At 55.1% G+C, this 20,197-nt stretch overlaps 6 protein-coding genes across 6 annotated transcripts; 4 read left to right on the top strand and 2 right to left on the bottom strand.

Annotated features, from left to right (window-relative positions):
- Window positions 1-181: 181 nt before the first annotated feature.
- IWZ02DRAFT_442111 (uncharacterized protein) lies at window positions 182-977 on the bottom strand. The gene is made up of 2 exons (XM_066766946.1): window positions 602-977; window positions 182-526 (listed from the first exon to the last, which is right to left on the bottom strand). Exons 1-2 carry the CDS (start codon window positions 760-762, stop codon window positions 382-384), a joined length of 306 nt encoding a protein of 101 aa, XP_066626147.1. The 5' UTR covers window positions 763-977; the 3' UTR covers window positions 182-381.
- Window positions 978-2,707: 1,730 nt separating this feature from the next.
- On the bottom strand, window positions 2,708-4,982 carry IWZ02DRAFT_131593 (uncharacterized protein). Its single transcript, XM_066761623.1, has 4 exons — window positions 4,346-4,982; window positions 3,869-4,169; window positions 3,599-3,820; window positions 2,708-3,549 (listed from the first exon to the last, which is right to left on the bottom strand). Exons 1-4 carry the CDS (start codon window positions 4,712-4,714, stop codon window positions 2,822-2,824), a joined length of 1,620 nt encoding a protein of 539 aa, XP_066626148.1. The 5' UTR covers window positions 4,715-4,982; the 3' UTR covers window positions 2,708-2,821.
- Window positions 4,983-5,949: 967 nt separating this feature from the next.
- IWZ02DRAFT_487451 (uncharacterized protein) lies at window positions 5,950-11,709 on the top strand (the record flags this gene model as incomplete). The annotated part of the gene is made up of 3 exons (XM_066769368.1): window positions 5,950-10,365; window positions 10,415-11,539; window positions 11,593-11,709. The coding sequence occupies 3 exons, from the start codon at window positions 5,950-5,952 to the stop codon at window positions 11,707-11,709; spliced, it is 5,658 nt and encodes a 1,885-aa protein (XP_066626149.1).
- Window positions 11,710-12,642: 933 nt separating this feature from the next.
- On the top strand, window positions 12,643-13,757 carry IWZ02DRAFT_371327 (terpenoid cyclases/protein prenyltransferase alpha-alpha toroid; the record flags this gene model as incomplete). The annotated part of the gene is made up of 3 exons (XM_066764557.1): window positions 12,643-12,753; window positions 12,822-13,107; window positions 13,180-13,757. 3 exons carry the CDS (start codon window positions 12,643-12,645, stop codon window positions 13,755-13,757), a joined length of 975 nt encoding a protein of 324 aa, XP_066626150.1.
- Window positions 13,758-14,640: 883 nt separating this feature from the next.
- On the top strand, window positions 14,641-16,503 carry IWZ02DRAFT_131742 (uncharacterized protein). Its single transcript, XM_066761624.1, has 2 exons — window positions 14,641-15,063; window positions 15,115-16,503. The coding sequence occupies exons 1-2, from the start codon at window positions 14,784-14,786 to the stop codon at window positions 16,341-16,343; spliced, it is 1,509 nt and encodes a 502-aa protein (XP_066626151.1). The 5' UTR covers window positions 14,641-14,783; the 3' UTR covers window positions 16,344-16,503.
- Window positions 16,504-18,231: 1,728 nt separating this feature from the next.
- On the top strand, window positions 18,232-19,964 carry IWZ02DRAFT_371442 (zinc-ribbon-domain-containing protein; the record flags this gene model as incomplete). Its single annotated transcript, XM_066764566.1, has 2 exons — window positions 18,232-19,091; window positions 19,142-19,964. The coding sequence occupies 2 exons, from the start codon at window positions 18,232-18,234 to the stop codon at window positions 19,962-19,964; spliced, it is 1,683 nt and encodes a 560-aa protein (XP_066626152.1).
- Between the last annotated feature and the right edge of the window lie 233 nt (window positions 19,965-20,197).

Here is a 20,197-nt window from a genome sequence, read left to right on the forward strand (position 1 = left end):
GCGGCGTCTGTCGAGCAGGAAGTTGCGGGCATGGTGAGGGGGCACCCCCCGGTCGCGCCGCAGAGGGCGTAACCGCTTTGGGCGTCGAGGATCCTTAATAATAATGTATGGCGAGCGAAAAGCACGGCCACGGTGCGTGCGCAGGACAGGACGCAGAACGTGCAGGTCGAGAACCGGCAGTGGAGCAAAGGGGAGGAAATTGGCTGTAAGTAAGAAATAACTTGTCCGCCGTCCGTCCGTCCGTCCGTCCGTCCGTCTGTCGAGAAAAAGACGCGACCAAAATCCGGGGGCAGGAAAAAGGGAAGACAAGGCTGGGCTCACGCACGCACGCACGCACGCATCCGTCAGTCAATCAATGGGGAACGACATCATCACAAAGCCTCAGCTAACAACGCGCTCCAGCAAGCCTCGGTCGGCGCGCGACGACGGACACGCCTGCGCCAGACTGGCGCGCAACCACTGCACGAAAGCGGCGTAGTTTGTCTGGCGCTGCCGAAACACTCGGTCAAAGGCACGGCACGCCAGCCTGCCAAACCCGCAACAGTCAGAGTCAGCCACGGCTGCTCCCAAGGAAAAACTTGGATCTCTCGAAACAACTCACCATCGCCCGTGACGTCGGCTGACGTCGCTCCGCTGCACCTCGTCCTTGACGGCCATGGCCATGTCCATGTCCATGTCGCGCTGCCTCCTGCGCCTCTGTCTGTCCATCATCCCAGCCGCCAGCGTCCACACATCTTCGACCGTCTCTGTCGTCGTCATCATCCCAAGTCAGCGCCTCTCGTATCTGTGCTGTACATCCTCCCACAATCGTCGCCCCTCCTCCCCACCGCTGCTGATCACCCGCCGTGTGCCAAAAAAAAAAAAAAAAAAAAAAAAAATTTATATATATATATATACGAGCAGTGATCAACCACGCTAGCTCGGCGATCCAAATCCGCCCTCGACCAAAATATTCTGCAAATGTGGACGAAACTTACTGATGAGAACCTCGTTGCTCCTCCTCCTCCCCCGCCCACTCTCCGCTAAGCTCTTGACATATTCAAAGCTTCTCTCCGCTGCCTCCAGAAAGCATTGGTACAAGTTCGCCAGGACCGTCGCCAGCTCATTGAAGCACGTGTCGAGAAACATGCCGTGAAGCTGTATCTTCAACGCACTAGTCATTCGCATCGCGCTCCTGTTAGCCGGCTTCCCCTTAGCCACCCGCCCGACCTCTAAACCTCCCTGGACAACTTACTTGAGCGTCTTGCGGTGAAAAGTCTGCCCCGGCAGTTTGGAAAACTCCACCGTCAGTCCATCTTGCACCGCTGCCGATTGCGTCAGTCCCGTATCACGACTACATCACCACAGGCCTTACCGCGCCGACTCTTCGGCTTTTGTTCCTTGCAGAGGTTGAGCCTCTTCGTGTCGATCGTGGTGCCGCAGAAAGGGAAACTTGTCTTGAGTGGCACCCTTGGCATTGGGGTCCCGTCCACGACCATGTCGAAATTCACTAGTGTCTTTTCCTTGTTTATCCCAACTCCATAGTCGGCATTCCCGACGTGCATGATTCGTAGGAACCGCTCAGCGTGCTCGCGCCTGGTCGTGATGAGCAGGGAGTCGTCAATCATTCGGAGCAGCACATTGTCGTCGCCTGACAAGAAGCCGAGAAGCTTCATCTCCATGTCGGCGTAGAAAAAATTACACAAGAGGCTTGACAGGACGGACCCTTGCGGAATGCCCTGCTTCTGCCGATAGTACTTTTTGCCAATCTTGACAATGTTGTGTTCGACGTGTTCGGCTAGCAGCTGAAGCACGGCGTTCCTCGGCTGAACTTGTTCGACAACCCCGTCGACAAAAACTGTGTTGGAACGGCCGACATTCTTGTCACACTTTAGGCTGTCGTCGAGGCTGCCTGTTTCACCAGCTGCTTTGCCCGTTGCCACGTACCTCTTGACGGGCTTGATTGTCGATGAAACGTTGCCCGAATACTTGTATGGCGCTGCCGCTTGCACCTCGACGTGTCTGGAGATGCGGTACTCCTCTAGCCGCAGGATTTTCTCCACGAGCTCCACCAGCTTTTTCTGGGGAATCGTGTCGAAACAAGACTTGACGTCAATTTTGACAAAATAAAGAGGCCCGTCCGCCAAGCCCCTTTCCTGCAGAGACGACCGAAATGCCCTGAGGCGGGGAAAGATGTCGCCAACAGAAAACATGGACGAGCCAAGGAGATGCGGCTGTGCAGACTGTCGATCGCATGTCAACTTTGACCAAATAAAGCTCATGGCACCAGGTTTGAGTCGTGTGGGCTCAGGAGATTGTTTACCCACACGCGCCACGAAGGTGGCTCATGCCAACTTACCTTTTCATAGTTGAGCACGTTGAACACCGGCTTCATAATCGAATTGATGCTGCGACCGAGCATCGTCTTGCCGTTTACGGTAGTTTGCATGCGCCTCCGCAGATTGGTGATCGGACGGGCCCCAGTTTTCTTTGGGAGCAGTCTCACCTGGCTGTAGCCAAGCCGCCTCCTGGCCGAGATTCGGCGCGATTCTTCGCTCTTGACCTCTTCGAACATGGTCCCTTTGAGGTTGGAAATCGCTGGCTCGGCGAGCATCTTCCAGACGTCATGGCGAAAGTAGAAGAGATGGTTTTTGTCGACGTTGGATTCGGTGACATGAAAATTGGAACGAATCAGGAGAATGAGGTACGAGTCAAAGAGATAGTAGATGAATTCTTGGAAGATTTCTCTGCGCTTGTCAAAGTCGCCTTTGGACAATTTTTGTTCAGCAAGCACCGTGGGAGGCCGAAGCCAGTCAATTTCAGATATCTGCCGAGTTTAGCACTACACTCGTCGCCCATCCAGAACACGTACCTTGATATCCTGCAGCACTTCATGCAGTGTCAGGCTTTCGTTGCGACGGACGCGCACAAATCTATCGACATGCTTCAAGAAAACGCGCTTGTTGTGCTCTTGGACCTCACCATCTCCCCAAAACTGATGGGGAATGACGTTCTTCATGACCGCGCGGCAAAATGCAGACACCTGAGAACTCGAGGTCGCGAAGTCCGTGAAACAAACCTTGTCAATGGAACTCGCATTGACTGGTCTCAATGTTGCGCGGTCGGACTGGGATGCTTGAGTTGGGTTTGAGGGGTCATCATCTTGGTCCTTTTCAACAAACGGCACCGTCGAGTCGAGCATGGTGACACTGCCCTGCGGCTCACCCACAATGTTGCTGTGGCAATAGTGGCGCAAAAGTTCAACGTACGCGCATCGATTGTGCAGCGTTCTCAGTCTGCGGACGAGATCAACTGCTTGACCTCGGAGTCTCTTTGGAATCGCATCTCGTGCTTTGCCAGTGGCTGTGTCCAGCTTCGTCATCTTGCGGAGCTGAGCATGGGCAATTTCTTTTTCTCGTAGAGTGTAGTCCTTGAATGGATGAGAAGTCTCCCTGTGGTCGATCTTGGACGTGAAGACATTGTGCAGGCCGAATTGCCGAGGGAAAATGTGCTTCATCACATGAATCGTTTGCGTAAAGGACGCATGATCAGAAAACCTGTTGAAGACATCTGCGAGACTTAGTGGGGTTCACTGCGGAGGAAGCTTCACAAGTCGTACGGATATGGCGGAGGCCGAATCTCACTCGACCCCTCGCGTTCAAAGCTGCTCTGGCATACAAAATCCGGCTTCTGACAAACCTGATGGATGTCAGGTTATCCCTTGCTTGAGCGTGCCGCTTAGCTTCCGCTTCGGCAGCAGGGTTTGAGGGCTTGTCCCGCCCACAATGGTTTTGTAGAGGCCTGGCGAGCGTGGTTGGGTCAATGTCGGTCAGAGGCGTGCCTGTCTCGGTCTCAGACACGCGCCACATGTTTTTACCGTCGTACTCACCGCTTAGCTGGTAGCAATTTCCACACGAGCCTTGTAGCACAACGAAAATTCCACAGCTCATCAGGAGCTCAATCATGAGCGAATCGCCGCCGTGACCAAGGACCACGAGCAGTTCGGACCATGGAGGACGTTTGAGAGTTTCTACATGGCAATTGGGTTGAAGAGAGACAATGCCCGAAAGGCCCGGGGGCGCGACACTTGCGGCGAAGGAAGCACGTTGAAAACCACGGCACAGGACGTGAGGAGGGCGCTGATGGTTTGGGTACTTTTTGAACAAGGAGCGGATGACGAAATGCACGATCTGGAGCAACTGTCAGAGGGAGAGGCTGAAGATGAAGGAGCAAGCGTTGGACACGGGGACTGTCGCGTCACAGGTGAGCGATGACGTTTCCCAGATGCTCAAACGAGTGTATGGACATCAAACAGGCCGAGGCAATTATCGTAGAGATGAAGCAAGGCAGCATTATGCGGACATACCTCCGACTGGAGTTCGGGGTGGTCGGAAGAAGAAGCAGTCGTTTCTTGGGAGAAATCGTCCAAGTCACGGTCGAGGGAGGACTGGACGTCTGGGGAAAGGGCTGGACTGCATCCGACCCATGTTTGGTCGAGGAGGACGCACAGGGCAGGCGAGCAGGCCAAGTGTGCGACTTTGCGGTGTTTTCGGTTGGAGGTGGCGGCAAGCTTGATGGCGAGGTACTGGCGCAAGGTGAGCACGGCGGGATAGAATTGTTGCAGGAGCGGATGTGCAACAGGGGGCGAGGGGGCCGACGGAGACGATGGGGCTGAGCGGCGCTTTGGGGAGGGCTGATCGCCGTGGGCGCGGGCAGCCTTGCGCTTGGAGGCCATCTTTGGCGCGTGGTGGAGAACGGAAGGCGTTGAAGGGGTCAGGTCGCGTCGGGTACGAATGGAGCGTCTGCGCCGTCGCCGGAGCAATGATGATGCGTGGGCACCTAGGTAGTTGGCGCAGAGACAGAGACAGGGGGGAAAGGGAGAAGCAGGAGAAGCAAGAGGAGGGAGAGTTGAGATTGCCTGGCGCACCCTGGGGCGGGCCCCGGCCGTGGTCGACAGCTGCACTTTTTAAAAAAAAAAAAAAAAAAAATTTTAAAAAAAAAGAAAAAGTTTTTTTCCTGTCGAGAAAACCACCACCGTCCCAGGGGCAGGTTGTGGCTGCCAGCAGTGTAGTTACTAGGTGCTGTGTAGTTAGAGAAGATTCTATCCGTCGTCATCTCACTGCAGCAGTCTCGTGGCTGATTGGCCCGCCCAAACGCCCATCTCCCGTCCGTCTGTACTGTGCGTTGCCCAGCAGCACCAGCACCAGCACCAGCAGCTGCTGCTCCGCCCGCCTGTCCCTCCCCCCCCCCCCCCCCCCCCCCCCCCCCGGTCCAGTCCAGTCCCGTCTGTAGACGATCCGGCCCAGTCACCTCCAATCCTTCCTCTTCCTCCTCCTCCTCATCCTCCTGTCAACTCGCGTCTCCTTCGCCTGCTGCTCTCTCCCTCCCTCTCCTCTCCTCGTCCACCTACCTCAGCATCCGAGCGAGCTCATCTGCCTGCCTGTCGTCCGTCCCGTCTCAGCCCACCCGTCGCCCGCAGCGCAGGCACCGCAGCCCCACCCGGTCCAACGTCTTCTCGTGCGTGCCCTCGATCGATTTGTCTGAGCACCTCGCGACAACGTCCAACAAACCTCCTCCCGGACCGCGCTCATCAACCCAGACCCGGCTAGCCTGCCCGTCCGGCCGCAGTCGCCCGAAATCGATATACCGCTGCCGGTTGCCAGCCCTGGTCGTGAAACAACTCATCCCTCCTGCCCGCCCACGCGGCTGCTGATTCGCTACCTCTGCTGTGCGCTGGAGCGGCCATACCCTGAGCTCCACCATCATTTGCTTGCGCCCACGACCACGACACGACCTCCGACGCTCGCTTCTCCCACCACGCCTGTCCCTCCTCTCCATTGGCCCGTCCTGCCCAACGCCGCAACCCTCCTCCTGCTACGTAGCCCTCCGCCCTTCGCCTCTACCCTGCCTGTGCCGTTCTGCCTGGAGGCCCCCGGCGTCTGGCGTGGCCCGGCACGGAGACTATGAACAATGCAGCAAGAGGACATCGAATCGTGGACCGACTCTGCGCCTTCAAGCTATCTCGACCATCAACGGGACTGCCGAGCCGCCTGTCTAGCGAATGGATCCCTACCCCACGACGACGACTCCTCGCTTAATGCTCCAGACTTCCGTGACCCGGACGACTTCTATCGTCAGGGTCCCTTCTTCTCACCCACTTGCTCCCCTCAGTCGGACAAGGTCGTCAACGGCGGCGCCATGGCCACTGTGTCCTCGCGTCCAAACCCTCCTCCACACCGCGTCTCTCACGATGCCAAACCGCCCTCTCCTGCGCTAAAGTCGGCGCGCCAGAACCTCCGCTCCGTTTCCAATCCATCTTCTTCGATACCCGTCCCGAATGGCTCCAGCGCCGGCACCGTCTCGACGAATACCCACCGTCCTGCCGTCAAGAACTTGGTAAACAAGTTCAACCAGCCCACCACGGCTGCAAACGAAGGCTCGGGCCCTTCCAAGCTTCGCAAACCTGCCCCAACGTTCCGTCCCACGCCTCGCCACGCCAGCTCGCCCGCCTCGACTCCGTCCCAGACCACTGCCTCGACACACGAGAAAGACGTCAGCCACACGAGCCCAGTCGAGTCGAGCAGAGACGCGTCGAATGGCAGCAGTAGCTTGAACGGTGGGACAAACTCAAGAAGTACGCCCAAGCGGGACGGGAAGCCTGAATCCCGGCACCATACTTCAGAGTCGGTGAGCAGTATTCATTCGGTTTCCAAATTTTCGGGACAGCCGTTGTTGTTTGGCGAACTGCCGCCACACGCGCAAGCATCTGAGTCTCCAGGATACGGCATCAACGCCGCTGCGCGTCATCGCAGCGGCTCGTGGGATGGGGGCGCGATTGGATCCGGCCCCCGGTTTCTGACTGCGCAGGATTATACTGCGTACGGATCGCCGGAATCTTTTAAGACAGCCGAGACGACAATTCAGGACCGTCCTGCGTCAGCTCAAGCCCACCGGAAATCCAAGAGTGATTTCAGCGGCCTGCCCCTGTCACTCGCAACCGAGGCACAGATCAATGCGAACTCAATTGACCAGGTCGATGAACAGATGTCCTCTTCAACTGAGCAGATCCGCTCTCCTACCTTCTCCAAGATACCCCTTCCCACGTCCCGACGAACTTCGCTGAATTCCGAATCGAATCCATCACCCCTTCATTCCAGAGCCAACTCGAGGATGAGTGATCGCAGATATCGACCTGCATCACCATCATTGCACAAAGGAGCTCATGGAAAGGAAAATACTCCCTCGAGTGCTCAGAGGCATGCGTCTGCCAAGAGAGGCTCGATCGACGGACCAAAGGTCCCAGTACAAGTCAAAGTACCTCCATTGCCAACTTCCCCAGTCCTCCGCAGTTCTCGGCCACGACAAACAGTTTCTGCTGCTTCAACCGCGGCCTCTAGAGCCAAGGTTTCCGAAAAATCACGAATCCCAAGTTCATCATCAGGTCCGGCGCCGAAGCATGCCGTCGCTTCCAAAACGAAAATCAAAGATTTGGCCTGGTCTACAACTTGCACGAGCTGTGGCGGCCCGAGCATTGCGGATCGGCGTGCTGCCATTGAGAAATCCATGAGAGCCCGTGGAGTCAAGGCACAGCCTCCGCGCGCCGTCTCCAAAACGCGCGTGCAGGTGGAGTCTCGGACCGTGAGCCCCACTTCGCCGGCCCCAGATGCGCAGCCGCAGCAAATCTTCGAGCCTGAAAAGGCTAAGGAAGAGGCTCGTGAAGATTCAGCAGGGTCAGAATCTCGAGGGAGGAACTCATCTCTGCGGACAACCGACATTCCACCACTCACGGAAGAAAGTGAAGCTCCACCAACAGCAGTAACAGAAATTGAAAACGATGAGTCTCCAGTCTTGGGACTTCTCGCGCCCCCGCTCATCCCACAGCCAGAGTCGAAGTTTGAGGATACGTCAACGTCCGAGTCCGACTCTGAGTTGTTGCTAAACAAGCCAGAGCCAGCCCAGGAGCACGAGGTCCAGGCTGTTGCCAGCCATGGAAACGATGCCGACGACGGCACCAACATCCTCGACTCGGTGATGCATCTGCGGCAATCGCGCATTAGCAACACACCGACAGAGTTCACAGATGAGAATTCCTCCGAGCAACCAAACACTGGCTCTATCGACATCATGCTTGGACCAGCTTCTTCGCTCGAGCAGACGCCGCCGTTGTGGTCGATACAAGGTCCAACTCTGGGGGAGCATGCCATTCGTTGGCAGGGCAACGAATTGGGCAACAGCCGGGAGTCTCTGGATGACGATCGGTATTCCTCAGTTGCACCGGAAGATTTGACCGGTGTGGCTGTGGACAGCAACAACTGTGACCCTAGCCACGACCCTCGGTCTGCTGACTGGACCCCGCACATTCACCATCCTGCAGAGAACCGGTTTACTCTGGATAGTGAAGGATATACCAAGGTTCGCGAGATACTTGATTCTTACCATGGATCCACCCCAGTCACCCCAGAAATGGCCCATGGATTTCAGCAGCAGTTCCAAACCGTTTCGCCCAATTTGGCACATCTTCACACGGAATGGAGCTCTTCAGAAAAAACTCAGCGTTTCTTATCGGAGCTACTTGGCGCCAGAGACCAGCCCAGCCGAAAGTTACCTTCTCCCGAAGAAACCCCGAAGCAGAGTACTCGGCGCCAGGTTAGATCTGACTTTCTTGACGAATACGAGCAGAGTCTGGCACCTGAAGGAGATTACAGCGGCACAGTGATTGTCTACAGCTCGACCAAGCTCTACGGCAAGGACCAAGAAGATGACGAGTCTGATGCGGACCCACAAGATGCGATGGGGCCGCCCGCACCTCCACCAAAAGACTGGCGTTACTCTCCTCTGCCCCGCCCCCCGGTAGAAACCCACGCGAGCAGCGGCGTGATCACTCCATTCGATACGGACTCCCGATTGTCCAGCCCCTTCCAATCGGCATTGCCAGAGAAACCCGCAAGAGATGGTCTTGGCCTTTCCTTCGAAAGCCGCTCAGCAAATGGGAACAAATCAAGAAATTCAAGTACAAGTCGCAGTCCCGAAAAAGTCCACTCGTCGTCCGCAGGAGGAAATAAAGAAGCAGTCGGTGGCATGGCTTCCCCTGCGTCCACCAGTGCCCGCGGCAGGCGCCTTGTTTCAGGATCGCCCACTGTGGGACAAGCAGACTCCGACTACACTCGCAGCATTTCCACGGACAGAACATCCGAGTCTGGTGGAAGTGTCTTGACCCAGAGGATCTCCTCACGTGCTCCAGGAAAGAAGTCCATCGACACAACGTCTGAAACTCTAGAAGAGCTGGATCCCAAGGTTGAGCAGAGCCTCCGACGTCGCAGATATGTGGTGAAGGAGCTCATCGACACCGAATTGCATTACTTTCAAGACATGAAGGTCGTAGAGGACATTTACAAGGGCACTTCTTTTGCGATCCACGAAGTCACCGATGAGGACCGTCGGATTCTGTTTGGTAACACGGCCGAACTAGTCGAGTTTTCGCTCCAGTTCCTCGATTCTCTCCGTCCTGCCGCTGAGGGTATCTACAAGCTGAATCATCACGGACGTTGGGCTGAGAAGGAAAAAGAGCGCCAGAGTGTTGGCACAGACAACAGCATTGCAACAGGAGGCTCTGCAGATATCAACGATGACCCTGTCAGCGTCAGTTCTGACAGACAGACCCGCATCGGCGCAGTTTTCATGGAGCATCTCACCGACATGGAGCGCGTTTACAGTGTCTACGTCCAAAATCATGGTGCTGCCAACACCCGTCTGATGAAGATGCAGGAAAACAAGCAAGTCAATATTTGGCTGGGAGAATGCCACAAGTACGCGGCCGACATCACGTCAGCCTGGGACTTGGATGCCCTCATTGTCAAGCCAACTCAAAGGTTTCTCAAATACGCCATGCTTCTCGACTCGATCTTGAAAGTTACGCCACCTGACCACCCCGATTACCAAAATCTCAAGGCGGCCTCCGACGGCATGAGATCCATGAGCGCTCGCATCAACGAGACCAAGGGTCGCAAAGAAATCGTCGAGAAGATTGTCACTCGCAAACGGGAGAAATCAGACGGCGGCTCAATGGCTTTCTCGCTGAAAGCATTTGGGCGTCGAACCGAAAAGATCAAGCAGCAAGTCGGACTTGCGGAAGCCGTTGATGATCCAGAGTATGACGCGATTTCGCAAAAGTTTGGAGGCCACTTTTTCCAGTTGCAAATCGTCATGCGAGACGTGGAGAAATATCTTGAAGATTTGCAAAAGCTCGTGGACCAAAACAACGTTGTTGCAAGCGAGCTGGAGGGATGGCTCGACATTAGTTTCCCGCTGCACGTGGAGATTGAGAGCAAGTGGCGGCAGTATGTCATGGCGATCCGCGAGATTACAGCGCATGGATTGATCGCTCACGTAAGTCTCCTCCGCCTCCTTGTTTGCTAATAGACCTAACATTGAGCAGAGAGACGAAGTTCGCAAGTCGGTCATCAAGCCCATTCAGATTCTCTGGGAGCTACATGGAAAGCCGCAAAAGCTCATGCAAAAGCGTAAGAAGCGCCTTCCAGAGTATGCGAAGTTCAAAGTCGCCAAGGAAAACGGAACCACGGTCGAGAAGAAACTGAAAGAGGTTGCCGACGAGTTTGTGGCCATCAATGGTGCCCTCAAAGATGAGCTTCCACTGCTTTACGCCAAGACCAAAGTTCTCATCGAGAATTGCCAAAGAAACCTCATCGACTCCCAGAGGCGATGGTACCAAGTCTTTGCCACCAAGCTCGGTCAGATCCTGGCCATTGGCGATGACGTTGAGAAACACAGTCATGACAATTCAGAACTCGAGTCCATTTTCAACAGAGATTACAGAAGAGTACAAGAGGAGTTGGAACGGATAGAAGGAGTAATGCGTAGTCTCCGCGAATTGGCAACCTTCTCCCCGGCTACCACATTCATGACCGACTCCGACTTTTCCATCAAACGGCCTTCAACCTTCTCGAGCTCTCGGCGCACCCAGTCCATCGCCAGCGACCAGTCAATCGTGGTCGGTTCTCCAGAAGCGGGCCAAAGCAAGCGTACCAGTGGCAATTACAACCACATACCCGATTTTGGAACCCCGCTTCTCTCAGAGCCTAACCAGGCATCGCCAACATCTACAACTCCTGGGCGAATACGCACAGGGTCCACCATGTCGAGTCGCGATCACTCGGCCCCCCACTCCTTTGCTCTTCCCACCGTCACCTCGGCCGGTCACTTTTCTCCTCGACCATCTACTTCATCTGGTCGCAACGCAGATACCCTCAATACCGGCTTTGGTCCACGACTTAGCTCAGAAAATGCGGACCAGGGGCGCACTTCTGGGCAGTCTTCCTTCTCTACTCAGACCGCTGTATCTCAGCATACACGAACATCTTCCATTTTCTCGTCCGCTATGCCGATGTCAGACTTTCCTCACGATCCTCGTGACGACACGGACACCGAAGTTGGTCCCAAGTCTGATAAGGTCTTGTTCCTCGCCGCAAGCCTTTTTGAATTCAACATTGCACATGATCGCCGCGAAGCTGGATTTCCGTATCTAGTATATGTTCCTGGCGAGGTAAGATAACAATTTCACGACCATGAGACTTCTTGGCTGACAGACGTGCCCAGGTTTTTGATGTCCTCGCAATGAGAGGCGAGCTTTGGCTTGCTAGAAACCAAGACGACCCCAACCGCACCGTTGGCTGGATTTGGGAGAAGCATTTTGCGACGCTTTCTGAGCAGTAAGCCACTACCCCTTGGTTTTGAACTGTCAAGAACAATCACTCGTCTGTGACTGTTTACGCCGTAATACCATTACGCAAAGACACGAGTTTTCTTTTGTCACCAGGCAATATTCCATGGTCCCTCATGGTCATTCGGCATCACGGAGTCGGAGTTCAGACGGTTCTGTCGACGGAAACGGTACCCATCATATCATGGACGAAGGGTCCATGATCCAGGCGCATTGGACATGATTCGATTCCTGCAATGTATAAAAAGCTGTTTTGGTTCTTGGTGGATTCTAGAAACCTTGCATCTGCGCTCCTCGGCGGAGATTCATTTTCCTTCTCTCTCGACAGCGCCGGCGATTCCCCAATTCTGCTTCGATTTTGACTGGTCTTTCCCCTCCGTACAGTGTGGGCGAGCTGCACGGATTGGGTGTCAGCATAATTTTTTTTTCCTTTTCATTTGGCTCTTCTCCATTTGGCAGATTCTTTTTTCATTGCTTCAATCACTCGGGTTGAAGAGGCATCAAGGTCGGCTGGTCGGTCGCGAGGACTTGGACTTCGGGCTGTAGACGGCGTCCTTTCACAGGCTGACATGGCAGCCAGAACAATGTGGGATTTTTTTTTTTTTTTTTTTTTTTTCTCTTGAACAGCGTCGTGGGATTCGTAGTTGCAAGCATCAAGTTCTGAAGTGGTTTCATTGACGAAAGCTCTGAAAGTAGTAGAATTTACAAGATACCCAGTGCTTAGAGAAAGGTGAAGGCCAGGTCATGTTTGCAACTCGACCAGGCTACATACTTAGTGGCTGGGTTGTGGCTGAGTCACTGGGAGCTCGTGCCCCACCAGAAGAAGCACCAACGCGACTCTTTGCCGACGTCAACTCTTTACACCCCTCCCGACAAAACCACCAACGTCTGCCTCCACAACACCTGCCAGCACCTCCTAGAGCGTCATGTCGCTTGTTTCTGGACCAGGGAGGGGTGGAGCCAAGGGTAAACAATTACCAGACGAGCTCCAGCTCCACGCCGACAAGCACGTCGCCTACATCCAAAGCCTCGACACAGTGCGTGTCACTTGAGGCTTTTGCCCCAGCTAACCGTCCAAACTAACCATTGAATTTGCAACATGCAGCGCAAAGATGAACTAGAGTACTGGCTAACAGAGCACCTGCGCCTGAACGGCCTGTATTGGGGCCTGACGGCGCTGCATCTCCTCGGCGCTCCCGATGCTCTGCCCCGCAGCGAGGTAATTGACTTTGTGCTCAGTTGCATGGCTGAAAGCGGAGGATTTGGCGCAGCGCCGGACCACGATGCGCATATGCTGTACACGGTCTCGGCGGTGCAGATTCTGGCAACGCTGGATGCTTTCGAGGACCTCGAGGCCAGGGTGCCTGGCGGACGGGAGAAGATTGGAAAGTGTAAGTCTGCACCTTGGTCCGGCTCGATGTTTCCTGGGAACGGTCTTACTGACAGAATCCCCTTTTCGACAGTTATTGCGAATCTCCAAGACCCTACCACCGGCACCTTTTTCGGCGATGAGTGGGGAGAGTCCGACACCCGCTTCCTCTATGGCGCCTTCAACGCGCTCTCGCTGCTCGGCCTGCTCCATATCGTTGATGTGGACAGGGCGGTTGCGCATGTGCAAGCTTGCGCAAACTTTGATGGCGGCTTTGGTACCTCGCCAGGGGCCGAGAGTCATTCAGGCCAGGTTTTTACTTGTGTAGGCGCCTTGGCGATCGCGGGGAGGCTGGACCTGGTGGAAAGAGACAAGCTGGGGGCATGGTTGAGCGAGAGGCAGCTGCCAAATGGCGGGCTCAATGGCAGGCCCGAGAAGCTCGAGGACGTGTGTTACAGCTGGTGGGTGATGAGTGCAATGGCCATGATTGACAGGCTGCACTGGATCGATGGCAAGAAGCTGGCCGAGTTCATTCTCAAGTGCCAGGATCCGGAGCTGGGTGGCTTTGCAGACAGACCGGGCGATGCGGTCGACGTATTTCACACCGTCTTCGCGTTGGCAGGGCTCAGTCTTGTCAAGCACCCAGGGCTTCAGGAGGTGGACCCTGTTTAGTAAGTACCAACCCAACGAGTAACACAGCGCTCGTTCAATGCTGACGGCAGACGAAGCTGCATGCCAAAGTCTGTAACAGAGCGGATGCTCAAAGCTCATCGGTAGACTAAGGTAGATTGAAGTCGCAGTGATGCTAGTATGCTGGGATTGTTCCTCACACTGCATCACGACCTTAAGTCTATGTTGGACAAAGAGCACACCTCTTGCAGTCTAATAACCCACTTCCCTTTGACATGGGATGTGGGATACAAGGCAAGAGAAGATAGACGCAGTTGTTGTTGTTGTGGTGCTCGGCTTCATTAACCCCTGAGTCGAGGGTGCAACACCTCAGCCACATGCATCTTTATACACGGTAGTATGAGCAAACACAATACAGCATCAACGCCTTTACGTGTTTTGATGCGCTTTTTTGCGCGCTTCACGATGGTTCTTTGCTAAGCCGTTTCTAGTTGTCCGCGATGCGAAATGAGGTGTTACTGGCGCGGCGCATGCCCAAGTGGTGGTCACTTACGTCCTGTACGCAATGCCAGCGTGCGCCCAGAATTTTCACGGTATAGAACACCAAACCCTCGTTGCTTTAACGCGAATTCTAGGTCCTTGATAATGGTGCTTTTACGGAACAATAGAGGGAACTCGCTTTTGCGTAAAGCCATTAGGGTGGTAGCGTGCTGTTGAGTAGCTGGGTGGTGTACATTTATGGTCCGACCTTGTGCCTGAGCAGATAAACTGCTCACACGCATCCATTTCTGTTTCACTCTACATCCCCACGGAAGCAACCACCATGTCCCTTCTTCGCTCTTTTCAATCGAGCCTGCTCTGGCACTGAATGCCGACTAAGCGTCACCCTCGCCGTTAGAGGCCTCTGGCCGTCCCGTCTCTTCTTTCTGCTCTACCTCACACTCTCTCCATCCCGACCGCTCCTTTCTCCACCTCCAGCTCCTCACTGCCACTCAGCCAGTTTGTTCCGTCGGTCCTTCACCCGAGCAATTTGCTTCGTTACTTCCAGCCTTGTGCCAGATCCTCACCATGGCGTCTTCTCCGTTCCCGTCCAGCGGCATACCTCTGCACTGCTCCATCTGCCCGAAGAGGCCAAACTTCAGCGATGTCTCCCACCTTCTCACCCACGTTGCCTCCAAGGGCCACTTGTCACACTATTACAAAATCAAGGTCAAGGCCGCAAGTGAGGCAGAATGCCAGAGGCAGATTGAAGCATACGATCGCTGGTACGCCGAGTGGGGCGTGGAGGATCTGATGTCAGAGCGGATGAACTTGAAGGAGAAAAAGAGGACTCGCACACGCGCTGCGAGTGAGCCTTATCTCATGTACTGTTCCTCGTTCAGACTTCTGACCTTTACAGACTCCCGGGCAAGGCAAATGTCCAATGCACCCCAAGATCAGCTCCGCCGAAAGGCTGCGAACGCACTCGATCCCCGCCTGGGCGAGCAACTCATCAAGCACGAGCCTAGCCCAACTCCACCGCCCGGATACAATGGCCAGTTCCAACCCTCGTTCGCTCCCAAGGTCCAGACTTGGCCAAGCCCCCTCACCAACACTACTGCCTACAGCTCTCTCTACGGACATGATTATGATGGCTCCGAAATCTTCACAACCAAGTCGGACTCGATTTCGAGGACAACCACGCCGCCACCTCTGCACAATGCTAGCATCCCCATCGGCCTGGACCACGAAAATGACATGGCTGTCAGTGAGGCCTCGAAGCTCAAGGGAGTCTTCTGGCCGGGAATGGACATTTTCGACTCGGCAACACCAGAAATGAAGCGGAAGAGGAATCAGAAGAAGGATGTCTCTGTCGTGGAGCAACTGGAACACAACTCCCAGGAGGTTGAAGCCACCGAGCTGGTCTGGACGCCGTTTGGCTCCTTCAAGAAGCAAAAGCCAATCTCGGGCTCTGTCACCGATAGCTCCCCCATCAAACTCGAAGCTTCTCCCAAGCACGGCTTCTTGGACCGTGCAGCTCTGGCAGACCTGGATCCCAATGCTCACCGTCGCCGCAGGCGTTCCCCTAGAAAGCGGGCCGCGCAGGCTTTGTACGAAGAAGACGAGCAGGACTATCAGGAATACTTGGCCCACGACAGACGCAACCGAAAGAAGACCTTTGGCGTCTTCAGGGACAATGATGAGGTTTCCTTCACCAAGCCGGCGGCGTTGAGCACCTTGACTGCCGAATACCAGCCTCTGCACCAGGCCCTACAAAATGAAGCCCATGCCACCAACTTCGATTTTGGAAAGTTGCAGAACGACCCCTTCCAGCAGTCTTATGACGGATTCAACTTCGACTTTCCTCCCCAGCCCAACCACAACTACTTTGGCGGCAACCTTTCCTACCAGAGCCAGCTGCCCACGTACAATCATCATTCTGTCTTCCAGGGCGACCTGTCTGGATTGTTTGGCCTCTCCAATGCGGCAGTCGCGCAATCCAACTCGGGATGGATGAATGGTTCGTACCAGCCGACTGATGACCCTTTCAAGCAGCCTCACACCCAGGCAAGCATCCACCTCAAGTCGGAGGATGACAACAAAACCATCACTGCCCCTGCATCTCCGACTTCTCGTCGCATTGACTGATTTTGCCCTACTCTCTCGATGTGAGGCAATTGTATCGGGACTCCTGCTTCGATGCCCCACATCAAAAGTTTTCTTTTGGAGGCTTCCCACGGAAGCCACCAGGGTCAGCGAAGCTTACCCAGAGCATGGCTAGACGTCATCGCTCATTGGTCTCTTTAACCAAGTCCACGCCCTCGATTGCGAGACTTTTCGATTCTTGACAAGCCAATGAAATACTTGGCTCTTTCCCCGCATGGCTAGTTTGTGCTTTTTTCCAGTATGGCATTGGCGGGGGCGCAAAAGTTCTTTTGTTCTACTAGGAGTTCGAGACAGCCCATGAGATGGACAGCACCATGCCACAAAATTTGAATGGGGCCACGAGGGAGGGGACTTTCAGTTTGAACAAAAGAAAGGTGGAGACGAGCAGGAACTCTAAGACGACAGCGGCATCGGCTCATGCATCGGGCGAGCAAATGTCTTGCCCTGCCTCGACTGGAGCCGGCTTTGTTTTTCTCAGCCGGACGAGGTCGGGCCCCTTCTCCCCTTTCTTTTCTTTTCTTTTCTTTTCTTTTTTTTTTTTCCCCCTTCCTCCTTTCACTTCGATGCGTTTTCTTGCCCAGCTACAAAATTTTCTATACAGAGGCATAGTCTAGCAGTACGAAGGCGATATGGGTAGAAGTTTTCATTATACAGCGCGCCTCGAAAGCATGTGATGCTGGTCGCGGGTCTCCAACGTATTCGTCAAAAGTGTTCAGCCAACAACAACGCCAAGTGACGACGGCCGAGAAGCATGGGGCGTGGGCATGTCGCTGATAATTTGCAGATAGGATTAAGACTCGGCGTTCCGTGTCGGATACCCGAGGCACCCCTACCCGGGCGACGCTGCTGATCCACTTACCGCATTGAGCATCGATGGTTCTCACCGACACATATTAGCCTGCAGTGCCGAAAAGCAGTCATTCATCATGCGTTGTGAGTCGCGTCGTTTACAGAGTGTATCAGCTACAACAGCCGACAGGCAGTGTGTGGAGCTACGACCTAGCCACTAGCGGGCAAGCTTGTGACGCGGCGAAGATAGAATGGCACGACGATCAGCAGTCGAAACCCGCTGTCAAAAAGGCAAGACAGCGGGAGACAGACGGGCCTCAAAAAAGGTTTGCAGGTCGAGAGCCGCGTTTACAGTGGACGCTCAGCATCGGCGACGACGTCGGCGGCCCTGGAGCTCGAGCTCGAGCACCACCCCCGGCTCCGCATGCAGAATGGTCCGACAACGGTAGACGACGACAGCTGTGGGCAAATAGCTGGGTCCTGGAATGGAGCGGGACAGGTTAGTGCAGGAAGCCCGGGGGCGCGTGTTGGGGTACGTACCGGGCAGACTGTCTCGACCGAAGCTTCTTAATCCAACCTAACGGCGCTGCCTTCTTTGCTCCGACAGAGGGTTGGACTCCATCTTCACCTCCTCATGACTAGTCTCATTTCCGCCTTCATCTTTGAGCCCGTCGTCCGTCAAGCTCGCGCGTTCTCCACTGCCAGTCATGGCGAGCGCCCTGCCCTGTCGGCCATCCCTGGAGTCGTTTCCCAGCCATCACGTGTTAGCGACCGCGCAGCCGTAAAGCGAGCAACCCGCCACTCAACCAGCTCCTCCGCCAGCGACGTCTCTGCTACCAGCTCCCTCCTCAGTCTCTCCGCAGTCGCTGGCGATGCGTTCGTGCCAACCGACAATCCTGACGTCGCCACTCGTCAGGAGCCGACCGTCGTATCCACCGAGGAACCTCCTAAGTCCACCGCCGTCCATGGTCATGCCAATCTCACGCAATCACCAACGAGGATAATTCCTCACTCCTCTGCCGTCCACTGTACCTTCGAGGACAACTTCCCGCCTCACCTCGCTCACTTTATCACCGAGCCCATGCGCTCAGCTGCCGCCACGGACGAGAGACTCCCAGGTCTCCCCCCGCGGGGCAACGAAAGCACAGTCGTCCAGTTGCACCGAAACCCCGACCGTGGATCTTCATACACCTCTCCAAATACCACTCTGAGTGCTGTCATCATGTCCGAATCGTTGCCTGCCGACGATGGTATGCGCCTGCTGCGGCAGAGAATACACGACATTCGCAAGCTCAGGGTGCCCAGCGAGGAAAAGGCCCAGCGCATGCACAGCCTAATGACGGAAAAGTACCGCGCATCTCAGGGACATGTTCAGCGGCCATGGTCCACGTCCAGCACCCACTCTCAGGAGCGCCCGTTCACTCCTAGCTCCGCCGTGTCCTTTGCGGACGTCGATGTTCCTCTCTCTTCGCCTGCGTCCGTGTCCTCTTCTCTTGACATCGAGAACCCCTATAACTTGACCCTGGAAGACCTGAAGCCTACCTTCTGCCCTGCCGAAAATCATGTGGATCTCGCCGCCAGCGCAGGCAGTCTTGGAAATGAAGAGGAGGAACCGACGTTAGGCTGCAAGCATTACAAGAGAAATGTGAAGATCCAGTGCTTTGATTGCCACCGGTGGCACACGTGCCGACATTGCCATGACCAACGAGAAGACCACCACCTGAACCGCAGAAAGACCAGGACTATGCTGTGTATGCTTTGCTCCACACCACAGCCAGCAGCCGAGTTTTGCAGGAATTGCCAGGTCAGAGCGGCCTGGCACTACTGCGACATTTGCAAGCTTTGGGACAATGATAGCACGAGGAGCATTTACCACTGCCCTGACTGCGGCATTTGCAGACGCGGAGAGGGCTTGGGCAAAGACTTTATTCATTGCAAGGTGTGTCACTTGTTCCGACTGTCGAGTGTTGTGAGCTGACGTCGTTTCAGAGATGCAACGTCTGCATTAGCATCAAATATGCCGATGACCACCGGTGTATCGAACACGCTACCGACGCGGATTGTCCCATCTGCAAGGATTACATGTTTACCTCTTCCACCGACGTTGTCTCTATGAAATGCGGCCACTACATGCACCGCGACTGCTATGATGCATACATGCAAATCGACTACAAATGCCCCATGTGCAAGAAGAGCGCCGTCAATATGGAGCTTCAATGGCGCAAGCTCAAGGACGCCGTTATTAGCCAACCAATGCCTGCTCAATTTGCCGACACACGAGTTGTCATCAACTGCAACGACTGCTCCGTCAAATCGACGTCGGCTTACCACTGGCTTGGCAACCAATGTGCTCATTGCGAATCGTTCAACACGAGCGAACTTCGTCTCCTTGCGGCAAACGAGACTGCCGATGATTTGGGACCAGACAGTCCTGCACAACAGGCCGCGACGCCAACTTCACCTCGATCTCGTTTGGTTCCTGCGCCGCGACCCGTCGACCGGCGGTCCTCTGGCTCGTACTTTCTCCTCGCCGAAAGAGAAGAGCGTGAGGCACGTGAGAGGGAAAGGGAAGCTAGGAGGCCTTCCTCTGCGGATGGGTCGCCCTTTTCGCCATTTGAGATGCTGCAGCGTGTCCGTTCTTTGTCTCCTGTCCGTCGTTTCCTCGGGGGATCAGACGATGAGGTGGAAGGCACGGCGGAGGACGATAGCGATGACGAGAGTGTGGATGAAGATGATGCAGAGGAAGAGGAGGAAATTGAAGACGAAGGCGGCATGGATATGCTGGAGGGGCTTGAGCTCATTGGGCATCGGTGAGAAGGAGTCTTGTTCCACACATAATTCGCGTTTCGAAGGGTTTTTGCATTCGCTTTTTCTAAAGCAGAATTCCGAAACGGTCGGTTGGGGGACGAGAAACAACGTTATGCATGGGCACGTTTGGAAAAAGGAGTTCAGTGGGCTGGCATTCTTCAATTTTTAGGCATTGGTTTGGCTGGGACTGGGGACACTATGGGAGTTATGAGGGCGGGCAGGGTTGGTTGGGTTGGAGG

Source organism: Phyllosticta citriasiana (assembly GCF_038021145.1).
Source record: "Phyllosticta citriasiana strain CBS 120426 chromosome Unknown IWZ02scaffold_2, whole genome shotgun sequence".
Classification (NCBI taxonomy): domain Eukaryota; kingdom Fungi; phylum Ascomycota; class Dothideomycetes; order Botryosphaeriales; family Phyllostictaceae; genus Phyllosticta; species Phyllosticta citriasiana.